This window comes from Sander lucioperca, chromosome 3, assembly GCF_008315115.2.
Source record: "Sander lucioperca isolate FBNREF2018 chromosome 3, SLUC_FBN_1.2, whole genome shotgun sequence".
NCBI lineage: Eukaryota > Metazoa > Chordata > Actinopteri > Perciformes > Percidae > Sander > Sander lucioperca.
Genome location: NC_050175.1, coordinates 36,426,923 through 36,441,862, shown reverse-complemented (window position 1 = coordinate 36,441,862; position 14,940 = coordinate 36,426,923). Strand labels below are relative to the sequence as shown.

At 38.9% G+C, this 14,940-nt stretch overlaps 2 protein-coding genes across 18 annotated transcripts in view; one reads left to right on the top strand and one right to left on the bottom strand.

Moving 5' to 3' along the window:
• tp53bp1 (tumor protein p53 binding protein, 1) overlaps window positions 1-411 on the top strand; it is a 32,600-nt gene extending 32,189 nt beyond the window's left edge. For all 17 annotated transcript variants that reach the window (XM_035999658.1, XM_031323643.2, XM_035999660.1 and 14 more), the window contains one exon: window positions 76-411. In XM_035999658.1, coding sequence (XP_035855551.1) covers window positions 76-275 — 200 coding nt within the window. In that variant the 3' untranslated portion in view covers window positions 276-411. The remainder of the gene's footprint in view (window positions 1-75) is intronic.
• Window positions 51-14,806, bottom strand: tubgcp4 (tubulin, gamma complex associated protein 4). The gene is made up of 18 exons (XM_031323680.2): window positions 14,600-14,806; window positions 12,999-13,127; window positions 12,557-12,679; window positions 12,403-12,456; window positions 12,210-12,266; window positions 11,421-11,500; window positions 9,359-9,560; window positions 9,103-9,268; window positions 8,075-8,199; window positions 7,914-7,964; window positions 7,730-7,835; window positions 5,955-6,059; window positions 5,066-5,210; window positions 3,680-3,857; window positions 2,214-2,348; window positions 1,996-2,112; window positions 1,772-1,911; window positions 51-1,591 (listed from the first exon to the last, which is right to left on the bottom strand). The coding sequence occupies exons 1-18, from the start codon at window positions 14,675-14,677 to the stop codon at window positions 1,585-1,587; spliced, it is 1,998 nt and encodes a 665-aa protein (XP_031179540.1). The 5' UTR covers window positions 14,678-14,806; the 3' UTR covers window positions 51-1,584.
• Window positions 14,807-14,940: the final 134 nt, after the last annotated feature.

Genomic DNA, 14,940 nt, shown 5'->3' with positions numbered 1-14,940 from the left:
ATGACGTCCAAATTATAATAAATATTATGCTGGAACTCTGTTATTGACAGTTTTTTTTCTCCCCTCCATCTGCAGACATTCCTGCGGGCAAGTATGATGTTGTGGTGACAGACCGTGCCTGTCCGCCATTGGTAGAGAAAAACGTGACGTCGCAGGAAGTCCCGCTGGTGTCTCCTGAGTGGCTGATCCAGAGCGTCATCCGTGGGGAGCGCCTGGGTTTCCATAGCAAGCCTCAGTATCGCCACGACTACTCCTCCTCCACCTCCTCCTCATAATCTGACTCCACATGTGCAAAATGCCTTCGACCATGTTAAATGTTCAGCATTAATTCTGTTGCATGCCTTTTCTGTATATAACGTTATCCTGTCTGTTTTTATGGGATAATAAATTGTGACCCTCGTTTCATTTTAACGGGTTTAAATTCATTTTCTCTACAGAAAAAAAACCGTACAAGTAACAAGGTTTTCAATATTTACAGTTTATACAAGGACAATTAGCCAAAGGGTCGGATCACCCAAAACACAAATCACATTTCCCACCTAATCTAGACAGTGTCAGGTGTACGTGCTAAGTTTTGGGATCTGTCTCTGAGGTTTCTGCTTCCAGCCCTATACTGTGGAAGTGAACGTAACTTTGTAAAGTTCACAGCCTTGAAAAATGACATTTAAACATTCAACAGCTCGTCTTTGCAGAAACAATGTCCTGAGGTATGTTTAAGTATTTCTGTTATAAAGAAGGTTTAAAGTCTGAACTAAGTAAATGTATCGTGGGAAACTACTACAGTACTTTAAAGGAATAGTTCAACATTTTGAGAAATCCGCTTATTCACTTTCTTGCCGAGAGTTAGGTTAAAAAAAAAATCGAAAGCATCATGTTTGATGCTAAAACTAAATCTACAACCAGGAGACGCTTAGCTTAGCATGAAGAGTGGAAACAAGTCAAAAGGTGTTTTTTTACCTCTGTAGCGTCTTATTTAAACAGATGAGAGTGGTATAATGCTTTACATCTGGATGCAGATTTCCTAAAATGTTAAACTATTGCGTAAATAAAATAAACAGTTCTTAAACCACGCTGTAATTGTTGAATATTATGGAAGCTTGAGTTTGTGAGGCTCAATCAAACTAGGCTTGTCTTGTTATGTGTTTAATCCACAGACCTCAATGATCAGATGTAACTGGAACTACTTCCTACCAAAGAAATAGTCCCACTCAAATCGGTCTACAGTGATGTCATTGTGTCTGAGCAAACTTTGCTGTTGGTTTCTTTTGTCATTTTTCAGTGCCAAGAGCGCCACAAACACAATCCCATCCTCCTCTGTTTTATTGAGGTGGCGGCAGAAGTTTCAGAGGAACATATGTGAATATCTCTGGATGTAAATCAAAAACTATCTGCATGGCTAAATACCTCAACAGATGAGTGAGGAAAATAGGATTGTATAACTTGGGTGAGCTAACCCTTTAAAGATAATTTTAACAGGCATGCCACGCTAATAGTATTTTTGTTTAGAGCAAAGTACAAGACTGATGGGAGTTTCTTCTTGGCTTAGATGGAAACGTCTCCATATCTGAATCCTTTGCGCTCTTCTTAAATACTGAAAAAGAGAAATTTGAAATATTTGGATTAATTCCAAGAATTGTCTCAAGAGTGTCAGGTATGTTGGATTTTCTGCGCCTGGACGTTTTCTGCTTTGAGACACGCCAATGACAGAAGTTACCTAAATACATTTTTAAGCTGAGAGGATAATGGTGCATGGTCGTATTGTGTGTCCTACCTGCCCAGAGTGCCTCCAGCCTGGGTGTAGTATTTGTTGTAGTCCAGTCGCAGTAACAGCTGAGCCAGATCAGAGTTTATCTGATGGTTCCTCACACTCGAAAGGATTTTAAACAGCAAGGAGGACTGCCGTCTAAAGCCCTGAAATTAGAATGTGTCTCTGTTACAACACATATCTTAACATGTTCCAACATTCGACAAATAAGAAGATTTAAGCGACTCTACCTTGACCAGGATATCCAGCTGAGCAGTTCCCCTCTCGTCCAGTGACGTCACACTCTGACTGACCAGTGAGCAGAAGGTTTGACACAGCTCCAGGATCTCATTCAGACAGTGGAATACCTGAGGACAGAAGCATGTATTAAGACTCCATTAAGACTGAAAAGTGGATGAATTTAAGCAGCCAGTTAGGTTCCAACAAAATTTGGCTCAGTGATTGATACCGGCTTCAGGAGGATGAAGGACTGGGCGAGCAGGTTGCTGAGGAAGTGGTCGTGGGCCAGTCGGATGCTCTCAAAGTCTCTGGTGGAGTTGATCTGCTGAAGCAGCTGAGAGAACTGAGACTCCAGCACGTCCACCTGGAGACAACCAACAAGAAAACAGCTAATGCAATGCTCCAATCATACGGGTTCACACGCTAAGATTTGCGCGTGAATTAAAAGCCATGTCTGGGGCCAGGTGCATAAAACTATAAAAAAATGCATCAGGACTTTTTTCACGACATTTAAGAAAGGTATGTGTACACATGTATCGTTTCGGTTTATAAATCTCAAGAATTTCTAAACTTGTAGACCATTAGTTGTCAAATCTAGACCTTAAGTCAATGAAAAGAACAACAAAGAAGCACAAATGACCGTCTTTGTAACACTGATCAAGTTCTCCAATAAGAGCAGTCGTCCTACAACCAACCATCACATAAGGCTGTAGCTGTTTATAGCATCAACAGTGTCAGTATAGCATCACATGTACCTATGAATCATCAAACCTAAGAAAAAGTAATCAATAATGAGTGTACAATGACTTGTATCAAAATACAGTTTACAAAGTGCTTAAAGAATCCTATGAGAAGAAACCCTAACAGGAAATAATAAAATTTAGAAAAATACATTTTGATAAGCATATTACAGTAGATGTTTTAAACACAGCACAATTGGTTACCAACCAAAACAAACAATGTTTCACTTTCATTATTTGATTCTGTCTCTCACCTTATTTTATATTCCCACATAATCACACCATGATTGCTTAATTTATAGAAAACAAACCAAAAGTTAAAAGTTTTATTATATGTTATCTATATTGCTTATATGTTATCTATATTGCTATTATTGTCTGGTATGTTTACATAATAACAGGTTAATATGTGCGCTCCTCCATGTTTCCTTCTTCAAACTTGCCGGGGCCGGGAAGCTACGATACCCATTAGCAGCATTAGCAGCATCTGTGAGTTTATCACGTGACAGCGAAAACGCGAAAGACGGAGCAGTATGTCCTGTATGTCCCTTACCGGCTAACGTATTTCAAGATGGTGCATGAATATGGAGCGTCTACCCCTGTTGATGTGAATGCAAATGTTAAATTTCAAGCCAAAAGGAATACTTGGAATTGATGGTGGAGGTAAATATTCATGAAAAAGGACAAGTTTGTGAACGGGCAACACAGATTTTGATAATGAACAACTAAACACGTTACACACTGGACCTTTAAACGACATTCTGCCTGTTTTAATTAAGCGATTTATCTTAAAAGTCGGGCGAGGATTTCTCTTGACGACCATGGTTTATAGTATGTGCAGAATATCTTACCGCACAATCTGTTTTGGTAAATACCGGTTTGCATGTGCTAAAGGTGCATGAATACATATTGTTTATACATCTGGCTCGCGGTGCCTCTTTCACTGAATTATTACCTGCAAGTAGTACTGCAGGTTGTCGATCAGGAACGCCATGTGGTTGCGTAGTCGCCACTTAACAGCGTCTGTCTGGCTGGACTTGAGGTGTTTCCTCTGCATCTGGAGAGCCCAGCAGTGCTGCAGCTGCGACTGCACCCGCCGCACACTCAGCAGGTACCTGAACACAACGTTGTACCTGACCACAGAGAGGAGAGGATGCTCACCAGCTGTACTCAGTAGAAACCGATAGTTAAACCAGAAAATGCATTTCCTGCAGAAAAAGCTTGTGAATGCTGAAAAGCTAAACTGGATTGCTGGCATAATTGCGTAAGAAGGTGAAGTAGTGAGAATAGTTGGAAAAGTGGGAATGGTTTTAATTAGTATGAATTTCATTGAAATGTTGAATGATTCAAATATTGTATTAAACAAAAGTGGAATATATTACGTTTAATAAATAAACATAAAATAAAATATATAAAATATGTCGAAAAAAGTGATAGTATATTGAAAAAGTGATAAAAAAAGTCAGAGTATAGTATGTCGAAAAAATGGTAAAAACGTCATAAAAAGTCATAGTATAGTATGTAAAAAAAAAAAAAAATACTAAAGAATATAGTATGTTGAAAAAGTCATAGTATATCGAAAACAGTGATAGTATGTCAAAGAAAGTCTGGAAGAACATGCAAACTCCACAAAAAAGGGCCGGCCTTGAGTAGGAATCGAACCTGGGTCAGTGTCTGCATTGCCTAATTGCTGGTGCTAGTTGGAGCGTTGCTGGCAACTGAGCCACGAAATATGTAATGTTGAAAACAGTCATGGTATAGTATGTCGAAAAAAGGCATTAAAAAGTCATAGTATAGTATGTCGACAAAAAGTGATAAAAAAGTCAGTGTATAGTATGTTGAAAAATTCATAATATAGAATGTTAAAAAAAAATCATAGTATAGTATTTCGAAAAAATTTATAGTATATCAAAATAAGTGATTAAAAAGTCATGGTATAGTATGTCAAAAATAGTCATAGTATGTCGAAAAAAGTGATAGTATGTCAAAGAAAGTCTGGAAGAACATGAAAACTAAAGTATGTCGAAAAAAGGCATTAAAAAGTCATAGTATAGCATGTTGACAAAAAGTGATAAAAAAAGTCATGGTATAGTAAAAGAAAAAAAGTCATAAAAAGGTCAGTAAAGTATATCAAAAAAATTCATAGTATAGTAGGTCAAAAGTGATGAAAAAAGGCATAGTACAGTATGTCAAAAATAGTTATAGTATGTCGAAAAAGTGATAGTATGTCAAAGAAAGTCTGGAAGAATATGAAAACGCCACAAAAAAAAGGGCCGGCCCAGTCTGGGAATCTAACTGAATTAGCATTCACACAATAATAGGGAGCCAAATGAGTACGCACTTCTCCAAGATGGCGGGAGTGAAGAGGATGTGCAGCGGCCACTGAACCTTGTAGGTGAGACCGAGAGCTGCCCAACCTGTGGGAGGGACCTCACGAGGGGAGGTGTCTTGTGGAGGAGTGGCTCCATCTCTGGAGCCGGTCGCCTCTATAAAAAAAACAACAACAAAAAAAAACAGCCAGACACAGTAACCATTAAAGGCAGGGTTGATTATGTTGAAAAGCCAGCAAGATTTAAAAGTAGCATCTCCTCGGGGCTCCGTCTAACCCCTTCCAGAGCGCCACTGCTTCAGAGCAGCAGTGATTGGTGGGCCTTCTTACAGGATACAGCAGCTACAGATGACGGATCTTTGTCGCTCCTTTTTTTTAGAGCCCATACGTTTTTTGTTGCTGTCAGGGTGTAAAGACCATTTCAAACAGTATATAAAAAGTGTATATTGGAAATAGTCACCAACCCTGCCTTTAACTGCATTCAATCACAGAGATAGGGAGAATGAGCCATCTGGATGAATCAGTGTGTCCACAGTGTGTGTGAGCAAGGCTGAAGGCTTTGGTTGGTTTCTGTAATGATTAATCTGTTACATTTGTTTTAATACAAACTCATTTCAGTTGAGAACATAAGCTACAACATAGTGTGTGATATGTTAGAACTAGGGCTGCAAATAATTACATAATGTCTTTCAAGTGCTAACTATTCATTTTGTAACTGTTTTATCATAAAACCACTGGATGGCGCTAAACAACTAATAAACAAGAGCATCATCTTAAGAGAAAAAGGTTTCCATTTGTATTCATTTCTGTGAACACATCACCCAGGTGTTTTTTTTTCCTTCAGTGTCCTACACAGATTTCTATAATGAACATATACAGTAAGCCTGGGTCAGCAGCACACCTTTGTCTTTGCCCTGGTAGTCTACAGTGAGGTGCAGCAGAGGCAGGAGGTTGTCGTCGTCCAGGAGCACCTTATGAGCCGCCTGCTGAAAGGCCACGTTCACATCTATGGAACAGAAGACACGTCACATTAAAATACACAAAGCTCTGTCACCAGAAATAGTTAACGAGTCCTGACTGTAACTGCATTTTATGAAATGAAAACTGCTGTGCGAGACGCCTGCAGCCGTGATGCAGGCCGGTGCTGAAACGTTGCAGTTGGTATCTGCTGCTGTACAATAAAAATCAAACCCAATCTGGCCCCTGCACACTTGCCCCCTCCGCTTCGCCTCCATTGCTTGTTCACATGTAGGTTTCTCAACATTAAGGGGCCGGCAGTTACAGGTGGGAATGTTGGAGCAGTAGCAACTACACAAGCATTCGGTCAGAGGTGTCAAGTAAAAGTACAAATACTTCGTTACCTTACTTAAGTAGAAATTTTTGGGTATCTATACTTTAAAGGAGTCAGTATTTTACAGCAGACTTTTTACTTCTACTCCTTACATTTTCACGCAATTATCTGTACTTTCTACTCCTTACATTTTAAAAATAGCCTCGTTACTCCTATATAGACAACCATACAAGGGTAATTGTTACTAAGCCTGCCCTGGGTACAGCCATTTTCTTGTACAGTTTTGTTATCTTACATCCGTTGCCCTCACAGATTCCTGCAGCTAAGCTTGGATGTACATTTACATTCCAATAAAGGCTAATGATAACATGCCTCTGAAGTTTGACTTTTTGCACCATTACAATAGTTAGAGGCAACTAGTCATCATATCTTCCGCTCCAAGAAACACATGTTAAGGCTCAGTAGTTTGGTAGTACACGTATACGGTTCTTTAATATATTTGCATTATACAAAAATGCGTTCATTTTCAATGGGCATAAATGCGGCTGAAACAGGTGCATCCCAAATTTTTCAACATTAACATTTTAATATAACATAGTCATTATGGCCTTTAGAACATGTTTTGGTAGTGCACTATAAAAGGCCCCTGTGGCGTGGCCTAAGCTTTTGTCCTTAATGGCATTTTTTTCCCCCTTACATTACTTTTACTTTTATACTTTAAGTAGTTTTGAAAACTACACTTACACTTTTACTTGAGTAAAAAGCTTGAGTTGATACTTCAACTTCTACAGAAGTCTTTTTAAACCCTAGTATCTATACTTCTACCTGAGTAATGAATGTGAATACTTTTGACACCTCTGCATTCGGTGCAATTTAACTACTGAACAATAAAGGAAAACCACAAAAAAAAACGACAGATCTTTTTGCAACCTTAATAGCACGACAGAGAATACTTATGGAATGGAAATCATCTACACCACCAAAAGCCTCCACATGGCTTTCTGATGTTATGTTTCTAAAATAGAAAAAAATCAAATACTTTCTAAGAGGATCAACCACAAAATTCTACAAAAAAAAAAAAAAATGGGACCCTTTACTGGCTTACTTTGAAAGACTTACTACACTTCCCTCTTAATAGCTGCTAAGAATTGTAAAGCACAATGATTACACTATTTGCCATCATGAGTAATAGAAGTATGTTTTTTTTCTTTCTTTTATTTGTTTCTTTAGCTGTCCTCCTTTCCTCGGCACAAGGGTTTGTTGTGGGTGGGATGGGGCTAATAGAATTATGTCTTGTTATAATTGACAATGTAATGTTGCACTGTATATTGGACCTTCTCTAAAACAATAAAAATACTTGCAACGGTTTGCATATTCAAATGTACCATGCTCAGTGACGGCTGTTGGAGGCGTCTTCAGCATGTGCTGCGCGAGGTCAATAAAAACCTGGTAGAGCTCGCCACGACCCAGCAAGTAGAAGTCCTTAATAATCTGGAGGAGAATACAGACGTCAACACTGTTCATTTTGCACAGATTTATGACCCAGAACAGAGTGTGATTAATACAAACCTTGAGCTGTTCCAGCAGATCTGACTCCTCCACCATTAATGTCCAAAGATGCTGCAAGTCAGTGAGACGGTATTTAATGTTCTCACCTTGAGCGCGTGGTAACTTATGTGAATGTTTTTTTGGTTAAAAGATTAAAATAATGCAGAACTGTATGAGCTCACCTCTGCCACTGTGCTCCTGATGCGATCAATCAAATTTTCAAAATCCACCAGGCTGAAAAGAGGCTGCTGTTTGAGTCTGTGCAGCTCGGCAGCAAACATGTCCTCCTGGTGCTTCAGTATGGAGCCTAAAATAACAAAACAATAATGCGTTGTATAATTTAAGTCAGGGCTTCTCAAAGTCCGGACCAAGGTCCGCATTCCACCTAAACGGAAAGTCAATCAGGACCCAGCCCATACCTCGTGTTATGTTGACAATATGTTATGAAGTGGAACATTTTCTATTTTTAAATAAATGTTCTATAGATCAATAAATTGTTGAATATGCGGTAGCGGTGTGACGGCACTTCCTCTGAGAGATGCACATCAGTGTTCTTTATGCTCTGGTGCCAGACTGAAAGGCTGAAGGTTGTAGAGACGGGTTTGGGAGAGGAGAGGGAGTTGGGGGCGGGTCTTATTTTGTGTGGTGTGTCAAATGTTCAAAATAAATAACAAAATGTAAAATCGGACACATTGGATTGGCTTATTTTTTCGAACTTAAATCTTTTTTTGTTAGAGAGAAAGTAGATCGAGAAAATAGATACAGGAAAAAGTACCTTTGGGTACCGGTTAGAGCTGTAATCAGGCCTTAAAAGTTCAGCCCGAGCCCGACAAGTACATTTTGATTGACAGCTTTTTAAAAGCCTGAACCCGTTTACAGCCCGACATTATTCAAATGTGCGCAACGCTTTTTGTCAAGTAAGTCATTTATACATTTTTTAACATAATTTATTCATGACTAGGACTTGACTAGGCTATAGGCCATTTGGAAGTTGGAACAAAGAAATAAAATAAGTCCTCCGGAGCCCAGAACCCGACGGGGGTTCGGGTAAAGATCTTCAGCTCTAGTACCGGTAACGAATTTCTGCTACCTGTATCAATACAAAAGACCTTTGAGTAATAAGATTTAAAAACTCTGTTCTAAGTGATATAAACAACAATTTGAGTGTGCTAGTACAAGATTTCACTTAGATCACAGCACGATAGATTACCAGCTCTAGATGGGCTGTGGTTGTGGTTTTCAAACATCTGGACAGACTCTCCAACAAAGAGGATCTTCTCAGCCACTCGGATGGGAATGTAAGAAGGAAGCATCTCTGTCCGCAGCGAGAACTGCTGCAGAGACGGGGCCAGCATGTTCTCCTCCTCGATCAGCCTCTGCACCACAACACAGAAGCACATTATTAAAAACTCGGTTTAAAAATACGTACTGATCTCCATGCCCGTGTGTCTGACTGTAGTTCTCACCAGGTCCTGGAGTTCTCGGAGCTGTTTCCCGCTCAAGCCTCCCAGCCCCAGGTCCTCCTCCTCCTCCTCCTGGTTGGCGGCAGCTCCTCCCGCACTGGGCCCCTGCTTCACGAAAAACTCCTCGCTTTGGTCCAGCAGCAATCCGTGCAGCATCCAAGCTGCGAGCTGCTTGTACATCACACCATGGCACACAGCCAGGATCCTGCAGAATGTATAAAACAACAACACAAAGACACACACACAAATAGTTCTGTATCTTAGTGTAACAATGTAAATCAGAGAATATGACAATACAGAGGACTTTATCACATGCATTGTAGTGCATGACAATGCACATTGCAGCTCAAACACCCTTAAAACAGTGCAAAGAAATGTTTTACAAAAAAGCAGAAATCAATCATACACTGTATTTGAGCTTTGCCCAATTCCTCCCCATAACTCTCCAAAATAAGAAATATGATGGGTAGCGTTAAAATAACTTATAATAATGGAAGGCCATTTATTTTACTTAATCTAGTTTAAAGTTGTGTCATTTATCTTGAACTATTTGCAGGGTGTTACGGGGTAGCTATAGCCGTCATGCCAAGTGCTGTGGTGACAAAATCTCTTTGAAAGGACATGGGGAGAGCTAAACAGTTACTTCATCAGACAGGTTTTGAGCTGGGACACCACATTCAAAAGAAGAAGGCATAAAGGAAGAAATTAATATAGACAGCTGACATAAAACAGTGTGTCATTTCAACACACATGCAAACATCTAAACTTAATAAAGTGTAAAATAGCCATGGACTACCACTCTGTTAAAGCACCTGCAGTGAAGGAAGGACACACCTGCACCTCATGGCACCCCATACCAAATGGAAAACTTAAAATTAAGTAAATTAGTATGCATTTAGTATTGATGAAATCACACACAATGAGCAATTTCAAGAGACTTTAAAATGAATATATTGATTGGGTAGGACTGTGATTGTATTGTCTACTGACTGTGTTGTTCTTGGGGTTGTATATTATGAAACACTGACTAGGCCTGCACGATAAATCGTTATAAAATCTCAATTCCCACCTGTTCGCGATTTCATTTTTTTAATGACTGATTCTTTTTTTTTCTCCTTCAATTAATTTATTGAAAGCATTTGACATTGGCATGTTTTAATTATGTTAAAATATGTTTAAGAAATTCAGTAAGAGCCTGTATCCGGGCCATATTTAGTTCAATGTGTTATATGTCACTATTTTTGGTAGCCTACTGTACTTAAATGGTCAGTATGTACTTTATTTTCTTCATTCATTGAAGCCTCTATGTTTACAGGCGTGTGGTGATGCGTAATGTGCTATAGGTGCCAAAATAAAAATATCTATGTTTGGTACTGCCAATTTGTTTTGTTTTGTCATGGTTCATGTGTGAAATAAACATTACACTCCGTGAGAAAACAATCGTGGCAGAGAATCGTGATATCAATTCTAAGCTAAAAAATCGTGATTCATATTTTTCCCCGAATCGTGCAGGCCTACCACTGACACAAGTAGGTGTTTGCAGGAAAAGAAAAAGAGAATATATAATGTGTATATGGGTATGCATGTGTATTTGCCTGTAAGTAGGTATATATGCATGTATATGTGCAGGTATACATGTATAAATAAGTGAAGAATTAAATTGTTGTATATAACTAAAGTAGAAAAAGGGGTTAGGCCAGAAATGTTTTTTCTTCCTACTCCTTTTTGAACATGGAAATCCTCATTTGAATCATTTACAATCATTTTGAAAGATATGTTTGCTAAGTATGTTTGCTTGTACTGAAAAGTACATGTCCTATTTATCTTTTCTTTTTTAACATGTTCAAAATAAATATATTAATAATAAACAATATTAATAATCAAACAAAAACAAAGTATTTAAAAACCCTTCACCCAACATCTATTGAAACAGGGTTACTTGGAGTCTCTATATCACTTAAGGATTACAGGAGAACATATTGCTTTGTATTAAGTACATAGCTCACCTCGATAATGTAAACACCACTTTGAAACTTGCATTAAGGACTTTCCCAAAGGGACTTACTTTTCCAAGGCCATGCGTACAGGAGGAAGCCCCCCACAGCTGTGCTTGTACACCGTCTCCAGGATCTGACAGCCATGGATCTAAAGCAGCGCACAGCAGACAACAAGTACACAACAGTCAGGTCTGCTACTCATCTGTTATTCTAGATCAGTACATCTAGTTTTCTATTTAATTTTCTTTCAGAAGCTCCCACAGTGCCACCCTAGCTTTTATGTGATGTTTTGGTGGTCTCTTTGTTCATTTAGTTTGCATAAAATGTACTCAGAAGGGAGTTTCACCCTAAAACAATACTTGTGTTTGCAAGTTGCTGAGCAAGTTGTTGAGCAAGTTTTAGCAAATTTTGGCAATTTTTGCAAAATAAAATGTGTTAAAATCACTGTTAGTTTTCATCGGCTACCTTCATGTGAATATAGTCAAGAGGATGTGACAAGATGACATAATTAATTAATCAGCAGTAACTGACACATGATGGCATCTCATTGCTGCTTTCCACCTAAGAAGAATTTTGTGTTTTCTCACTTTCTTCACCTTAACCAGGGTCCCTGCGGTTACAGACGTTCCCATCATTTTTGCTCAATTTATTATTTGGGCTTTCTTGTGAAGTGGAGACCTGTCGCAGCCTTTTTTGACCAATGTGTCCGCTTACACCCAGGCTAATTTCTTGCAAGAGAAAACTTACTTTGGTAATAAATATGATTCTGATCCTCTAATCATGTGCAACATGGGCAGCACTGTACGCCGCCCTGAACTTACATTTGCTGGTGAACAACTTCGATAAACAATCCTTACCTTCTGTGATTTTATTGACTCTACAACCACCATCACAGAAGGAAACAGCAACTGGAACTTAAAGAAAAAGTACAGTGTTAGACAAACATATGTTTAAATTCAGAAAGACTTTCCACTGTGAGTGTCTTCAGTATATTTTCAATGGAAAAATGTCTTTAAAGTGATCTCTTTAGAAGTTTAATTCATGCTTTACCTGATCGAGCTTGTAATTCACATGAGATATTGTCAGATGTGGATCTCCAAGAAACTACACACACACACACACACACACACACACACACGTTAAAAGAGCACCCTGTCCCATGATGCTTCTCCATTTATTCTTGTTGGCTGTGTCATTATTTTACCTCTTGTTCGAGGTCCAGCAGGGCCTGTCTGTACGGCTGCAGTATCGAGTCCAGCCCTGTGCAGAAAGCCCGCAAGTAAATTCCATGAAGTCCCGTCTGGTTAGGCTGGTTCGTATGATGTTCCTGAAGAAACAATTGGTGAGAAAAATCCAGGAAGCATGACTTATCCATTTTATGAACAGAGTAACCCTGTCTTAGACAGGGAAAGCTAAAGTACTCTTTAACAAACTGAACGTCTGTGTATCTTCCTGAAACCACTCTATAGATGCAGCCAAATGTCAACAGTGGAGATACAACTGAACATATTTTGTATTACATTAACTAAAAAGTTTGTATTCATACTAAAAGGTGACTCTCTAAAGTTCAATTTTAGAATTGAAATGTGTAGCTAAAAGCTAAAAATCTAAAATGATGTTATATGGCATCGAGGGACTTTACTCACTTGTTGATGCACATGGCCTGTGTGTTGTTCTATGAACTCTGTAAAGCGCATGTAATCTGAGCCCAGTTTAGAGAGCCGGTTGAGGACACTGGACTCACTGGGGTGAAGGAAGGGAAGGTCCTGGGACACCTGTGGGTGGAACAAAGTTGCACTTTTCATGTTCAAAAAGAAACACTGTCAGGCATCCAATACACAAAGGGAACTGTGGTGCACAAGGCAAAAAACTTTTGTTCCTCAGCATATAGACTAGTCAAGTTTAACACTGTAGAATGCCTGTGTTACACCACTGTTAAAGTGAGGCTTGCCCGTGAATCAACTGGTCTAACTTGCTGTGAATCAACATATCAACAGTTCTGTTCCTTGCAAGCAAAATGATCTCTTGTGCAAGATTGTAGCCCATCCTTGCATGCTGGAAGGATCAAGGAAGAAACTACTGAAAGTTCACTAAATAGTTGCGCAAGTTATTTAGTGATGATGATGCTTTAGTAAACAGTGTGGCACAGCAGTGCAGTGGTTAACACTGTCTGACTGTCACCTCACTTTTGTGTGACGTTTGCATGTTCTCCCACCTTTGCTTTCCTCCCACAGTCCAAAAATGCAGGTTAGGTGAACTGGAGGCTCCACATTGTGTATGTATAAAACTTTATTAATTTCGAGGCGAGGGCAATTGTTGTGCAGCAGTTGTGCAGTACGTAGGAAACAGTGCAAATGAATAGAGTGCTAAATAAAACAATATCAACAATAAAGATAATCAATAAGGTGCAAAAACCCAAATATAAACATGCCAAAAGTAAACAGTAAGGATCATAAAATAAAGGTTAGTGGTAAAGTGCAAATCCAAAACAGGGCCAAAAAAAGAGCAGAGCTAAAAAGGTGCGAAGAGTGTTAACAGTCAGCTATTTATACATATGTTTGACCCTTTTAGAACTCTATAAATATTATTTGTAACTCGATTCTAGGCTCTACAAATTTCTACATGTAATGTTATATAACAGAACTTAATTATTGAATGCAACTATTCACTTTAAATGTTTCCTCGTTTCCATATAGTCTTGGTTATTAGCAATACATCTAGCATTTTTAGCCTGGAACTGTTTATATATTCAATATATAAAACAGAACAAATATATTGTTTGTATATTTTTGTAAATATCACTTCTAACGTTAGCTAATTGCTGAACCAGCCTCTCCTTAAAATAATTTATACTAGCATACATGTATAACTACACTGCCAGCAATGACAACACTGTCATTTCCATATTCAATTCAATTTTATTTATAGTATCAAATCATAACAGGAGTTATCTCGAGACACTTCACAGATAGAGTAGGTCTAGACCACACTCTATAGTTTACAAAGACCCAACAATTCCAGTAATTTCCCCAAAAGCAAGCATATAGTGCGACAGTGGCGAGGAAAAACTCCCTTTTAGGGAGAAACCTCGGCAGACCCAGGCTCTTGGTAGGCCGGTTGGGATGGACATATGCAACGTCTGTTAAAAAATACCATGTTTTAAAAGATAAAAAAAAAAAAAAAAAGTATTATAGCTAGCTAGCAAGAAGCGTTGCTTCGAGAGCTGCCTGCAGCGTTTCAGTTTTACCTGCAAACCTGTTCGTTTGTTCCATGTGAAAATCGTCCCAGGGTACCCACTCAACGCCAGCAGCAGCTCGTGAATCATGTTAATTCGATTCACGAGCTTTAGTTGATTAACGTTGAAAATGCAGGTGTGAGCATCTCATTCAGCCACCAAAACAAACTGCCGCCCGAGCTGTCGCAGGTTGGCTACGTCACGACGCAGCGCATCACGGGGCAAAGACGTAAACTACGTTCCGTCTCTCTGCTCCACCCTCGCTTGAAAATGTTGGCTAGTTGGAAAGTTAAATAGGGTTTCTTTAAAATCTTGCATACATATATCCAGCAAAAAATAAAAGACATTAGAGA

Bases quoted from the DNA above. Each gene is read 5' to 3' on its own strand.
- tubgcp4 (XM_031323680.2), bottom strand. From the start codon at position 14,677: ATGATTCACGAGCTGCTGCTGGCGTTGAGTGGGTACCCTGGGACGATT. The intron at 12,267-12,402 runs GTAAAGCATGAA...TTTTTCTTTAAG, and splicing joins TGAATTACAAGCTCGATCAG to TTCCAGTTGCTGTTTCCTTC. The intron at 7,965-8,074 runs GTGAGCTCATAC...ACTGACTTGCAG, and splicing joins TCAGGAGCACAGTGGCAGAG to CATCTTTGGACATTAATGGT.